We start from the raw sequence: 13533 nt of genomic DNA on the forward strand, positions 1-13533 counted from the left end.
GAGGAAAATGTGATTAAGGGTTTATTTTAATCTAGTAAGAGATGATGAGTCCAGGCAGTGAGGGCTGTTCTCGCTCTGGTGGTGGATTTTGTTTTTTAATAGAAGGGCACCATCTAGAGGCCGTCGCTGGTTATGATCCGCTTCACAGATGTTGTTTTTGTTTTTTATGCCTTTCTTTACAGACACAACACCAAAGCACCAGTCACAGTCAAATCTGGGTCAGAAGGGAACGCCAAACTCTGCCTCAAAAACCAAAGACAAAGTGAATAAGCGCAATGAGAGGGGTGAGACGAGGCTCCACCGGGCAGCCATCCGCGGGGACGTACGCCGCATCAAGGAGCTCATCAGCGAGGGAGCTGACGTGAATGTAAAAGACTTCGCAGGTGAGGACTCCGTTCTGTTCCCTGTTGTCATTGAAGTTACTTTCCCTCTGTCGGTGCTGTGCAGCCTGCAGACGGCGTATCAGTGAACGGATGGGGTTTGTTTGTTTATATCGTTCCTCTGTAGCTGGTGTAAAATTGCACGTTCCCATTTCTTTACAGCTAATTGGTCAGTTTTCGTTAGCCAGATTCTTTATATAAATAACGTTAGCATGCTCAGTAATAGGCTTTACAAATGGCATCCACCAACCCACACACTGTGAAACAAGATCACACCTTCAGACTGGTAAACGCTGTTGGCATGTTTGATCCTTGTGGTATTTTGACCACAGCAGGTCACAAACATATCATTGGGAACCCCAGAACTGTGTTCCCTTGTGGAAACGAGGAAGATTGTGTCCCTTTTTAAAGATGTCACATGTTAAAATGGCAAATTTCTGTGAGTCCGGTAATGGTGCTTTTCCACTGCATGGGTCCTGCTCTACTCAACACGGCTCTACTCGCTTAAAGCTCGTCGCCTTTTCACTGTCAGTGCTCCCCCTCTATTTAAACATCATTCCGAATACACGATGTGTGAACAGCGCCTACATTTACCACTGCCGCTGTTGTGGTTTTCAAAGCTAGCGATTCCTGTTAGACTCCAGGGTGTTGGATGTCTCCGGCTCCATTTGCGGCGGAGCCTTGCCAGTGGAAAAGCGACAAGTTTTAAGCGAGTCGAGTCGCGTAGAGCCGGATCCATGCGATGGAGAAGCACCTCATTGAACATATTCCAACGTCAATTAATTTATTGCTGTGTATCTGGAGACTACCCAGAGTCACTGAGCACCAGGCGGGAACACACCCTGGACAAAGCGCATAGAATTAGTAATAATTCTAGAGATAATTAACTGACTCATTGCTAATGGATTAGCAATGAGTAGCATCTCTAGTTATGATCTTCTACAGAAGAGTTTAAATAAAGCTTGCTTGCTGTTACATTGTCATTTTGCCACCTGCCAACCAGGGCCCCTGTCCGTCACAAAGGTCACAGAGAGTGCTGGAAACCTGCTGAGACTCTCAACTTTACAGATAATGATCAAACAGCTAAAAACTTGTTGTCATTCCCCAGGCTGGACCGCACTGCATGAGGCGTGTAACAGAGGGTATTACGATGTGGCTAAGCAGCTGCTGGCAGCAGGGGCCGAGGTCAACACCAAGGGCCTGGACGATGATACCCCCCTACATGATGCGTCAAACAATGGCCACTTTAAAGTAAGTGCTGAATGGTACACTACGCTTCGGTTCTCATCCAAAGGGACAGAACAGGGGGCATTGTTTTATTATTTTCTCTGCTACACTCACTGATACAGGTTTTTCAAAACCCCAGAGAAGGTACTATATTTGCCGTTTAGTAAAAGGGGACTGTGAATGAGAGAACAAGGGTTTCTGTTTTAAAACGTGGGGCTAAAAAGAGGGAACAAGTATTTCTCTTTTAAAAAAAGAGGGATTAAAAAGAGAGAACAAGGGTTCCTGTTTAGAAATTTAGGGCTTAGAATGAGAGAACAAGCTTCTGTCCCTTAAAAGGGAATTCTGATTTGAAAATAAGCTGCAGTGCTGGCATTAATCAGTTTGGCTGGAGGGTCCCTTTAACGAAGAATGACTCTAGCAAAAGTAATATCTCTAGTTTAAGAAACCAGGCTGATATTTTATTTTTTCCTTCTTATGTTTGAATATTTTGCAGGTGGTGAAGTTGCTCTTACGATACGGAGGGGATCCTTGTCAAAGCAACAGAAGAGGGGAGACCCCACTGAAGGTGGCCAACTCTCCCACCATGCTTAATCTGTTGCTTGGAAAAGGCACCTACACCTCTAGCGAGAGTTCATCAGGTAAATGTTGTCATATATTTATTGTTTATTATTATTATTATTATTTTTTAGAGGTCTATGCTTAAGGGCTTGTTTCTCAATGCCTAAGTGGTTCTACGCTTTTAAAAATGTCTTACAATGTCTGTTTTTGTTCCAGCAGAGTCTTCGGAGGAGGAAGACGCCCCTTCGTTCGCCCCGTCCAGCTCTGTCGATGGCAATAACACAGACTCGGAGTTCGAGAAAGGCCTGAAGTTGAAAGGGATGGTTCTCGATCCGCCCAAGTCCACCGCTACGCCAGTCAAGGACGAGTACGAGTTTGACGAGGACGACGAAGAGGAGCGCGTCCCTCCTCTGGATGACAAGCATCTGCTGAAAAAAGAGTTCCGCAAGGACCCCGTCAGCAAGACCAACAACTTCATCTCCATACCCAAGATGGAGGTTAAAACCTATTCCAAAAGCAACTCGCTCACACCAAAGAAGCCTGTGCGTCGGATCCTGTCGGACAGCAACAGCTCGGACGAGGACGACCGGACGTTATGTTTCACGCCCACACCCACGCCACGGCAAACTGCTGCTCAGACCAACAAGAGCAGGGACTCTGCCACGCTGAGCTCTAAGCAGCAGAAAGACAAAAACAAAGTCAAAAAGAAGAGAAAGAAGGAGACGAAAAATAACGTCAATAAAGAGGTGCGCTTCGGCAAAATCAATGACAAGTTCTGTACCTCGGACTCAGAAACGGGCGACATAGAGAGTGAGGATGACAAGAGTTCAATGCCGAGCTCGAACTGTGTCAAGGACTCTTCTGCTTTGAACCTTAAAGACTCCTCTGTGTTCAGCTCTCTGTCCGGATCTTCGTCCTCCTCTCACGGGAGTTTGGGCTCTCAGAAGCTCACTCAGTCTTTGGCGGAACAGCATCCGAAGCAGTGGAGGACAGACGGCTGGAAGACGGTGTCCTCTCCGACTTGGTCTGACGTTAGCTCCCTCTCAGACTCTGTCAGAACGAGGCTCTCCAGCGAGTCTGACTACTCCTCTGCAGACTCCAGTGTGGAGTCTGTAAAACAGGTGAAGAAAAAATCTCAAGACAGCAAAAAGAAAAACAACACACACACCAATGCGTTAGACAAGAAAAACTCAGACTTTTACAAGAACTCAAATGCAGACGGAGCAGTTGCTAAAACAGACAAAGATGGAAAGATCCTGAAAAAACACAAAGTGAAACACAAACACAAAAACAAGGAGAAGGAAAAGGTTCCAAGTGTGGTACTGAATCAAGACATGAACGAAAAGTTTGTCAAAAGCTTCACCTTTGACTTTGACGACTCCCGGCAGAAGTCCCTCATTGTGGAGACAGAGTCACCCTCAGACAGTAAAGTCAAACTTTCCAAACACGACAAAGATCATTTTAAGAAAGAGGACAGATTATCGAAAGTTAAAACTGAAGACAAAGACTGGTCAGGGAAAGAGGTTCAGAGAATATCAAAAGAAGAAAAATCCAAGAAAACAAAGGAGTCCAACAAGGAGAGAGTGAGCAAAGAGGAGAAAGACAAAACTTTGAAAAATGAAAAGGAGAAGGGCTTGAAGGAGAAAGAGAAACCAAAGGAGGAGAAACAAAAATCTCACAAAGAGGATAAAAAGAAAAAGTCCAAGGATAAGTCTCTGAAAGCAGAAAAGAAGAGCGAACAAAAAGAAGATAAACATTTTAAATCAGAAAAAGACAAAAGCAGTAAAGAAGAAAAGTCCAAGAAAGATAAGGCCATTAAAGAGGAGCCGGATTATGAGGAATATGACATTAAAAATCATTTTTTAGAGGACACAAAGATGAGTGCATCAGATGATCATGATCGCTGGCCTTCGGACCTCTCCTCCGACAGCTTGCTCTCTGGAGATGACAGCTGGGATGCTCCTATGAAAGAATACAAAGATAATAGACCTGTAAAACTCATTGTGGAAACAATGAAAGATGAGAGCAGGGACCGGAGAAAGGACAACAAAGTCAAAGACAAGAAATCAGAGCATGGAGAGAAGCGCTCAGAGAAAGAAGTTACATCCAAGAAGAAAGAGAAGGAGTCCTCCGACAAGGGCAACGATAAGAAAAAGGACTGGACTGACAAACAAAAGCTCAACTCCAATCACTCAGAGAAGGAGAAGAAGCGAAAGGAGTCAGAGGGGGGTGTGAAAGAGAAAAAAGAAAAGGAGTCGGTCGATGGCATTAGAGACAGAAAGGATTCCTACGAGTGGAAGGACTCCAAAATAAAACAGGAATGCCTGAGAGATGAATATGGGAGTGAGGCGTTATTCAAAGACAAATCCGAAAATGAGACTCCTGCTAAATCAGATCCCAGGGAGAGGAACCACTCCGGGAAAGAAAAAGAGAAGAAAGGGGATGGTGTCGAAAAGAAAGACAAACTGAAAGGAGAGAAGCACAAAGACAAGCCCAAAGATCGAAGTTTGGAGCAAGAAAAGGAAAAACCCGAGAAGAACTCACTCGATAGGTCTTTGAAAGATAAAGACATTGAAAGGAGCTCCAAAGACAAGAAGGATGGTGCTAAAGACAAACACAAAGACTTTCACAGCAAAGACAAGGAGAGGAAGCTGTCATCTGAGCAGACTAAAGACAAGAAAGACAAAACATCCCAAGACAAACATTCTGAAAGGGAAAAGGAGTATTTCGAATTCAAAAAAGAGGAGAAGAAGCCGGAAAAGGTGAGGGAGAAGACCTGGTATAAAATTGAGGATATTTTCACAGACGAGAGCGAAGATGAAAATGACAGTTACAACGGAGGGGTGGCGAAGCTGAGCGACTCGTTTGGACTTTTGGACTCCCACCGAAAAGATTCCACACCAGACCGAGACGACATAGACCATATCCTGACAGACAAACACAGGAAGTACTCTGGAGAGGGAAAACAACACTCCACAGACAAACAGAAAGACAAGGAACATAAAGATAAAAAGAAAGAAAAGACATCCTTTGATGCAGCAAAAGAGAGAAAAGGTTCCATGGAAAAACACAAAGATAAGAAAGAAAAGGAATCGGCCGATGCCAAACACAAAGACCGCAAAGATAGAGCATCTGTGGACTCAAACCAGGACAAGAAAAACAAGCAGAAGCCCACAGACAAGAGGGAGACTGCAGAGGAGAAGAGTAAAAGCAAGTACAAAGACAAGCCGGACCATCTAAAAGACAGAAAGCCCTCAAAGGGCAGTGGTGAAAATGAGAAATCCTTGCTCGAGAAGCTGGAGGAGGAGGCCATGAATGACTACAAAGATGACTCCAATGATAAAAACAGCGAGATCTCGTCCGACAGTTTTACGGACAGAGGCCACGATCCAGTTTTAAACTTCTATGAGTCCTCTAATGACATGTCAGAGGACAGAAGAGAGTCACTGTCCATTTCCAATCCGCAGGATAAGTTCAGAGAAAAAGAGAGGCTCAGACACTCCTCTTCCTCCTCGTCCAAAAAAAGTCACGATAAAGAGAAGGAAAAGGTCAAGAAGGAGAGAGCTGACAAGAGGGACAAGTCAGAGGAGCTCAGAGAGTCCTTTAGTCGCAGAGAGAGCTTACCTTTTGAAAAAGAGCCCATGCCCCTGGAAGCTGATCCTTACACTTTTCCCTATGGTTCAAAGGCAGATGGAGAGGATGACTTGGATAAAACCCTGGAGTTTGAGAAGGAGATGTCCAAAAAAGACAAGATGAATAGCATCATTAGCAGCGAAAAGAGCAAAGAGAAGAAGAAGAAAGAGAAACATAAGGAAAAGGTGAAGGAGGACAAGCATAAATACTCCGATGGCTTCGGGTCCTTCAGACACTCAAAGGAAGATCAGAAATCCGGACTTAAGGAAAGCCCTCAAGTCACAAGTTTGAAGGACAAGTCTAAAGAAGATAGTCCAAAATTTGATGGCAAGAGCAAAGATAGGAATAGAGACATCATAGACAAAGAGAGGGTGGATTACAGCAAGACTAAGGCCAAGGAAGACAACGACAAGCTAAGCCAGGCAAAGGAAACGTCCCGGAAAGACACTCGACCACGCGAGCTTCTGGTTGATGGAGATCTCAGACTCACAAGCTTTGGCAAAATGCTTAGTTTAAAAGACCAGGAGATTGAAGAGCGTCACAAGAGACACAAAGAGAGGATGAAGCAGATGGAGAAACTGAGGCATAGGTCAGGTGATCCCAAGCTTAAAGAGAAAAAGTCCAGTGAAGATGTCAAAAAGAACCGTGGTGATCTTTCTTCTAAGAAGTCCAGCTCTTTAGAATCTGCCCTGAAAGAAAAGAAGCTCAAAGATGTTGGCCTTCCTGCCCAGATGATGTCTCCGGACAGGAAGTCACAGCCTATGGATAGCCAGACCTCAAAGGACTGGTTAGCGGGCCAGATGAAGGAAAATCTCCCTGCCTCTCCACGACCTGACCAGAATCGACCAACGGGGGTTCCCACTCCGACATCAGTAATTTCATGTCCAAGCTTTGAAGAAGTAATGCAAACTCCTCGCACTCCATCCTGCAGTGCAGAGGACTACCCGGACATCATGTTTGATGGACTAGACTGTCAGAACTCTTCAGCAATGACCATGTCCATGAACGCCTGCTCCCCATCGTTCTTTGATAGATACTCGTCCCAGAACTCATCGCACAGTTTTCAGGAAGGAACTTGCATCACGCCAGCGAAGAACATGCAGTTGCCTCTTGTCAGTCGATCATGCAACTCTGAGGTTAGAAGACCACTTGAAGACGAGTTCAAAGCGGAGGCTGACAAATTCTTGAGGCAGCAAAGTGTGCCATCAGCTACAGAATTTGACTCTCATCTTCCCGATGACAAATTGCCCATTGACAGACTTGACTGCCTCAGCGTCCCCTCTCCGTACCTCCCTCCTCAAATCGGCATGCTTTCTCCAAGACCTGATTCGACCCAACCTGTACCGGAAAGAACGTCTGCAGCAAATGCTGGCAATGATGCTATCGATCTCCCGCCAGAGAGTATGTTTAACAGCTACATGACGAAGCCTTCAACTCCAATCCACAGACCTGACCCTCAGGAGCCATGTCTGGAGATAGCTGCCCCTCCAACACCAGCTCCTGCAGCTCTGCCTTCCATGGACATTTATGATTTGTCTGAACCGCATCAGAGCGAACCCAGCTTACTGCCCTCTGATCCTGTGAGCGGCAGTGAATATTTACCTGTAGTGAAGAAGCAGGAGGAGGAGGAGGAGGAGGAGGAAGAAGAAGAGGAGGAGGAGGAGGATGACGACAATGAGGAAGAGGAGGAAGATGAGGAAGAAGATGAGGAGGAGGAGGAGGATAATGCAGAGGAGCCACCTGAATCTCAGATTGCCTCAGATCAGACCATTCAAGCTGTGGAAGATGCCACATTCCCTCTTAGTATTGAAGAGTCTGCCAGGAAGACTTGGGTTGAGTCTCCAGACCACAGAGAGCCTGAGGTGCTTCCGCTGACACCCACACATGCTCAGGATAATCTCATGGACAACTCCTGTGATCAGTCTGTAGCGTGGAACTCGGCAGGGCTTATGAAATCACCTCATGAAAGTTATGGAGAAGTAGAAGCTGCCGTTTCAAAAATCAGTAGTCCATATTCACACTCAGACTGTGAACTACAGCATATCCCGACGGCTTTGTCTGTCCATCCATCCGTGACGCCTCCTTATTCCACATATTCCAGGTCATACTGCCCCTCACAAATATCAGAGCCTCATTATGAGTTGCAGAAGGAGAACGTGGAGGACATATCCTCACCACCAAGACCTGAAACAGAGCTTGTGGATTCTGACGCAAACTTTATGCCTCCTTCCTCAACCCAACTTGACACCTTCTTCTCGGATATCAAACCTCATAATGAGGAGAATCAAATGGATGTAGAACCATCGTGCATGATGCAAGAAAGTAGAGACGAAGCCCTCAGTTATGCGCCTGAGAGCACGATCGCCCCATCAGTAACCCAAGAGCCCCACTGGGCAGATCCGTTCCCTCCTGCTGGTGATGAGCTAGATGACTTGGGGCCGTTTTCTTTGCCGGATCTTCACTTTCAAGAAAAAGAAATGCAGGGTCCTGAAATCCCAGCTCCAGAGATACTCCCACCTGCACAAATAAGACCTTTGACCATGGAAACAAGTAAGGAGCTAGGGATATTGGACGTTGGTTTGCCTAGTTTGACCAAAGCCCCCTGTTCTCCTGCAGCTATTCCTCCTCCTGAACCTGCTCAGGATTTGGTGCCTCCTGTCCATGAGGAGAACTACAGACACCAGCATGAGCTAGAGCCAGAGCCGGGGCAGCAGAACATCCAGGATGTTCCCTCCATGAAAGATACAACGCAAGAAGACATGTGCACGTTCAGTGAGCGGGATGAGGGTGATGGCAACATGTTTTCCTCTTCTGTTGTTGAGAATGACCAGGAGTACAGACAGAAAGACGCCACTGATATTTTAACACCAGTTTCTACACCATGTATGGAAACACTGTCAACAATAAAGGCAGATCAGATTGTGCCCAACCCAGTGGTAGCTTTGGGTCGCTCCTGCAGTCCTCGCCCCTCCATTCCAGTCTTGGTTGTCACGTCCTCTAACACGACGCAGGTGTCAGAGGCCCTGGAAACAACAGCCAAAGCTCCAGTTGTCACAGCCACGTCCGAGGCCCCCAAGAAGGTTGAGGAGATTCCTCAAAGGATAACTCGGAATAGAGCTCAAATGCTGGCCAATCAGAGCAAGCAGAATGCAACAGCGAGCCCTGCAAGCGCCACGTCATCAGCAACATCCTCTCCCGTCACGACAAGCGTCACCAACAGCACTCCATCGTCTGTTAATGCAGGAGAGAAGGAGAAAGACAAGGAATCCATCAACACTCAGACAACACCAGCAGCACCTGCTCTCGTCACCAAAAGTAAAGGCCGGATTGTTGAGGAGGAAGACGGACAGGCGCAGCATCCGCGAAAAAGAAAGTTTCCGAAATCTGGCCCTCAGCAGGTACAGGTTCAGCTTGTCAACACGGCCATGCAGCAGACACGGGAGATGATTCAGCAGACTCTGGCGGTCATAGTGAATGCCATCAAGCTGGAGGAAATCGAGCCCTACCACAGCGACCGCTCCAACCCTTATTTCGAGTACCTGCAGATTCGCAAGAAGATCGAGGAGAAGCGGAAGATTCTCTGTTACATAACGCCACAGGCTCCCCAGTGCTACGCAGAGTACGTGACCTACACCGGATCCTACCTGCTTGATGGCAAACCTCTGAGCAAGCTGCATATCCCCGTGGTAAGACCATCATCCGTACACACTCTACTTTTTCAGTAGAGTCCTGTGGAAAGGTTTTGCATGCCTTGACATTAGTGAAAATAAATGCACAGAAGACAAAGAGTTCTGTACACATTAACATGACTTTCAGTTTGATCATGTGTTAGTGTTAGTTAATGTGGTAGTTGAAAGTGTGTTTCCTTGCCCAGTGTCGGAGGCGTCGGGTGTGATAAGGGATAATAAGACTAAAGATTGTGGGGTAGCGTAAGAAACGTAAATAAAAAGAACCCAATCCTATTCAGGTTTTATTTGCTTGTATGTGAAGTATGATTTTTCCCTTTCCCCCCACAGATTGCTCCCCCTCCGTCTCTGTCAGAGCCCTTGAAGGAACTCTTCCGACAGCAGGAGGCGGTGAGAGGGAAGTTGAGACTGCAGCACAGCATTGAACGGGTAAGTCTCCCAAACTCCCGGCTCCCCCACACAGAGCTTCCCTCCTTCCCTGCATCCCTCAACTTACTTTAGAAGTCATCCAGCTAGAAATTGAGCTTTGATCGCTCAGCACAAAACCTTTTGATGAATGATCAAAGCCTCTGTGTAATGGAAAAGCCCGGTATCTGCAATATGCATTTCTCCAACCAACAGCAGCATAATACAGTACAATCAAATTCCTCATTTCATCTCGCCCTCTTCTGAAGTTTCTCCTGTGACTTTTGTGAACCTTGATGATTTTGAAAGATTGTACCACCTCTTTTGCCTTAATCAAAAGTTTGCTCAAGGGTTTTTCCGAAGACGGTTGAGAGTCCAGGCTGACCTTTTTTTCTTCTTCGTCTTTTCTACATTTTTTATCGCGCTCTTCTGCAGGAAAAGCTGATTGTTTCATGCGAGCAAGAGGTGCTTCGAGTTCATTGCAGAGCGGCAAGAACCATCGCAAATCAGGCTGTTCCCTTCAGTGCTTGTACCATGCTGCTGGATTCAGAGGTCTACAACATGCCATCGGAAAGCCAGGTGAAACACCTCTGCTTATTTCCTGTGACACATTCAGGTTTTACTGATCGTTTATCCGAACGTTGTGAATCTCATTTATTTGTTTTTCCTGCGTTAATAAACAGGGGGATGAGAACAAGTCCGTCAGAGATCGGTTCAACGCTCGGCAGTTTATCTCTTGGATTCAAGACGTGGATGATAAATATGACCGCATGAAGGTGAGGACCTTTCTGAGCTGTTTCATTTAATAACAGACGTTTAATATTCAGTGCTGTTCATCTTTTTTGATATGTGATCATGAAGCTTGAGGAATTATAGGAGAGACATTTTTTATTATTGTTAAAAAAAACTATAATAAATAAGATGTCACGCTTTACGCTTGTTCTTTTCCTAAAGTGTTAATTATGTTTTTTAATTATGGGAAAATATCACTAGTTCACTGCATTGACATTACTGTGGGGATCTGGAGCCCACCAACACACACACACACACACACACTGTAAAATAAAAACAACACATTCCATTTTTCTGTAGGCTGCTTAAATCACTAAACATGGGATAGAATGAGACATTCTGATCTTATACTGCATCTTATATGGAGTGCAGAGACTTTAGATTTGCCCCACCCCCTTGTCTTAACCTGTCCAATCACAGCACTGCACCCAAGTTTGTGTGAGAGAGAAAAAAGAGTGAAAACGGCTAAAAAAAAAAAAAAAACAAGACTAGCCTGTCAGTTTTCTAAACACGGGATAAAACAAGCCGTTCTGATTCTGCTCTGATTCTGACGTCAAGTGCCTAGACTTTAGAATGGCCCCACCCCTCATCTGAGTCTGTCCAATCACAGCGCTGGACCCCTGTTTATGTGACAGCGCAAAGACGAGGTTAAACTCAGCAAAACAGACACAATGAGCGTGGAGAAGTAAGAGCACTGAGTAAAAACGGAGAAGAAAGAGAACAGAGTGAAAACGGCTAAAAACCAGAGTTTCTGCTCCTCGCTCCTCACTGCTGTGCGCTCGGGGTCGGGGTGAACAGCGAGCGGCTCATTATCATTTAAAGGAACAGGTGCTGAAAGCGGGCGTTCTGAACAGGGGCTGTTTACACAGGGGGAGAACACTGCTGTGGGGCTTGTGGTGGTGTCTAAAGCATGTCACAGATTTAGGAAAAGGGGATAAAATGTCTGTCTTTAGTATCAGAAATTGTACCTCAATATTTCCTTAAACGTCCCCGTCCTCTTTCCTCAGACGTGTTTGCTGATGCGACAGCAGCATGAAGCTGCCGCCCTGAACGCCGTGCAGAGGATGGAGTGGCAGCTCAAAGTGCAGGAGCTGGACCCTGCTGGACACAAATCCCTGTGCGTCAACGAGGTTCCCTCCTTCTACGTGCCAATGGTTGACGTCAACGATGACTTCGTACTGCTGCCTGCGTGACACAGACACACACAGACGCAAGGCGCGCGGTCTAAATTTCTTTCTTTCAAAGAGACAACAGACAGCAAGTTCGGTAAGGGCTAGCCGGTTTGAAGAGAAGATTTCTTTGAGGAGAAAACATATATATATTATATAGAAAAAGAGTTAAAAAATTAAAAATCGTTCCCTTCCGTCAGAAGAGTGAACATCTTTTTACCGGAGGAAAAAAAAAACCACAACTTGCACTTTCATCCGTTTGTATGCTTTTCTTTGGGATTCGAGAAAGCGACGCTTTGGCGCTCGCCCACCCCCCCCCCGTCGCCCCCTACGTGCAGGTCTGGGTGAGAACGAGACGGGGAAAGAGAAAGTCTATTTTCTTCGTTTTTGATCCCCTTCAACTAAACCACAACGAGAAGGGTGGGTCGAGCCAGGCTCTCTCCGCCTTTGTCCGTCAGAATCAGGGACAGGAGGAAGGCTCCAGAGCGCCGAACGGAAACGGAGCCGCAGCCACGAAATAAAAGACTCCGAAAGGGGCCGGAGGAGCGCTGGAACCTCCATTCCTACAGAAGACAGTAGGAGGGGGATCTCTCGCGGCGCGGAGGAGCAAAGACTGCCTTCAGAACCGGGGGTCCACGCTAAAGCAGAGCACCCAGAAACAATGCCCTCAGCCACAGGTCACTGCGTGGGGAACCGTACTCTAGCGGTCTGCCATGAAGTCAGGCCCGGCGTGCCTGCTCTCCTGACCATCAGCGGAAAGAAAACAACGGGAGAGAGACAGTGCTGCGAACCCGAGAGGCGCAGAGACTTGGAAAGATGAAGGTGGTGTTTTTAGTGGAGTATATATATATATTGTTTTGTTTTTTGTTTTTTTCTTTTGTTTTTTTTTTTGGTCTTTCTTTACTCGGGCATTTCATCGTTCCCTTTCTGAGGAAGTGACTTGAAACACTACAGAGCCAACGTTAGTTTAATGGAAAAAAGAAAAAAAGAAAAAAAAAAAGACAAAAATACATTGTATTCCGTAAATGATGTACAGTTTTTATATTCGTTAACCAATGTATTCTCGCTGCCTTCTAGATAATTTATTTTGCCACCCATTACTGCACAGTTGTAAATAACTTATGTACTGTAACATCACACAGTTAAGTGTAAAAAATAAATGAATAAAAATTATCTTTGTATGTACAGTTCACTTTTGGGCAGCACCCCCCCTCCTCCCCCCGACCCCCCACCCCACCCCCACCGTACCCTCGGGCCAAAACGTGTACACACTGTCAGTATTGTAGGACTCGTGTTCAGGTCCTAAGGTGTTTTTATGTCCAAGGCTGGTCAGAGTGAGTCTCCTGGATCAATCACCACCACCACCACCACCACCATCTCCTCCACCACCTCCACCAGAAGATCACTTTATTTCCCTCGTGATGAAGCCGTCAGGGCCGCGACTGCTGTGCTGTAGATGTAGCAGACGAGTGATTAGGGGATTATTTAAGTCATAGTAAAGGTATATTAATATTCACTGCTTTAATACACAAATATTTATCTTTAAAAAACAGAATGATACAAAAAATAAACCTATAAACCAAGAAAATGCCTTTGTTTACAGTAAACATTACAAGCTGCACACGTTATAGTTAGAAACATCGCGGCCGTGCAGCGAACGAGCCGACGTAGGACCCCCGGTGC

General features: G+C 46.0%; 1 protein-coding gene across 2 annotated transcripts in view; it reads left to right on the top strand.

Moving 5' to 3' along the window:
- LOC136677994 (ankyrin repeat domain-containing protein 11-like) overlaps positions 1-12992 on the top strand; it is a 105975-nt gene extending 92983 nt beyond the window's left edge. The window contains exons 5-12 of one of the 2 annotated variants that reach the window (XM_066655737.1): positions 183-383; positions 1489-1631; positions 2101-2245; positions 2382-9484; positions 9815-9913; positions 10325-10468; positions 10573-10665; positions 11689-12992. In XM_066655737.1, the coding sequence (XP_066511834.1) occupies positions 183-383; positions 1489-1631; positions 2101-2245; positions 2382-9484; positions 9815-9913; positions 10325-10468; positions 10573-10665; positions 11689-11874 (8114 nt within the window). In that variant the 3' untranslated portion in view covers positions 11875-12992. The remainder of the gene's footprint in view (positions 1-182; positions 384-1488; positions 1632-2100; positions 2246-2381; positions 9485-9814; positions 9914-10324; positions 10469-10572; positions 10666-11688) is intronic. The other variant, XM_066655738.1, reaches the window with a different exon arrangement.
- The last annotated feature ends 541 nt before the right edge of the window (positions 12993-13533 follow it).

This window comes from Hoplias malabaricus, chromosome Y, assembly GCF_029633855.1.
Source record: "Hoplias malabaricus isolate fHopMal1 chromosome Y, fHopMal1.hap1, whole genome shotgun sequence".
In the NCBI taxonomy this organism is placed as follows: Eukaryota; Metazoa; Chordata; class Actinopteri; order Characiformes; family Erythrinidae; genus Hoplias; species Hoplias malabaricus.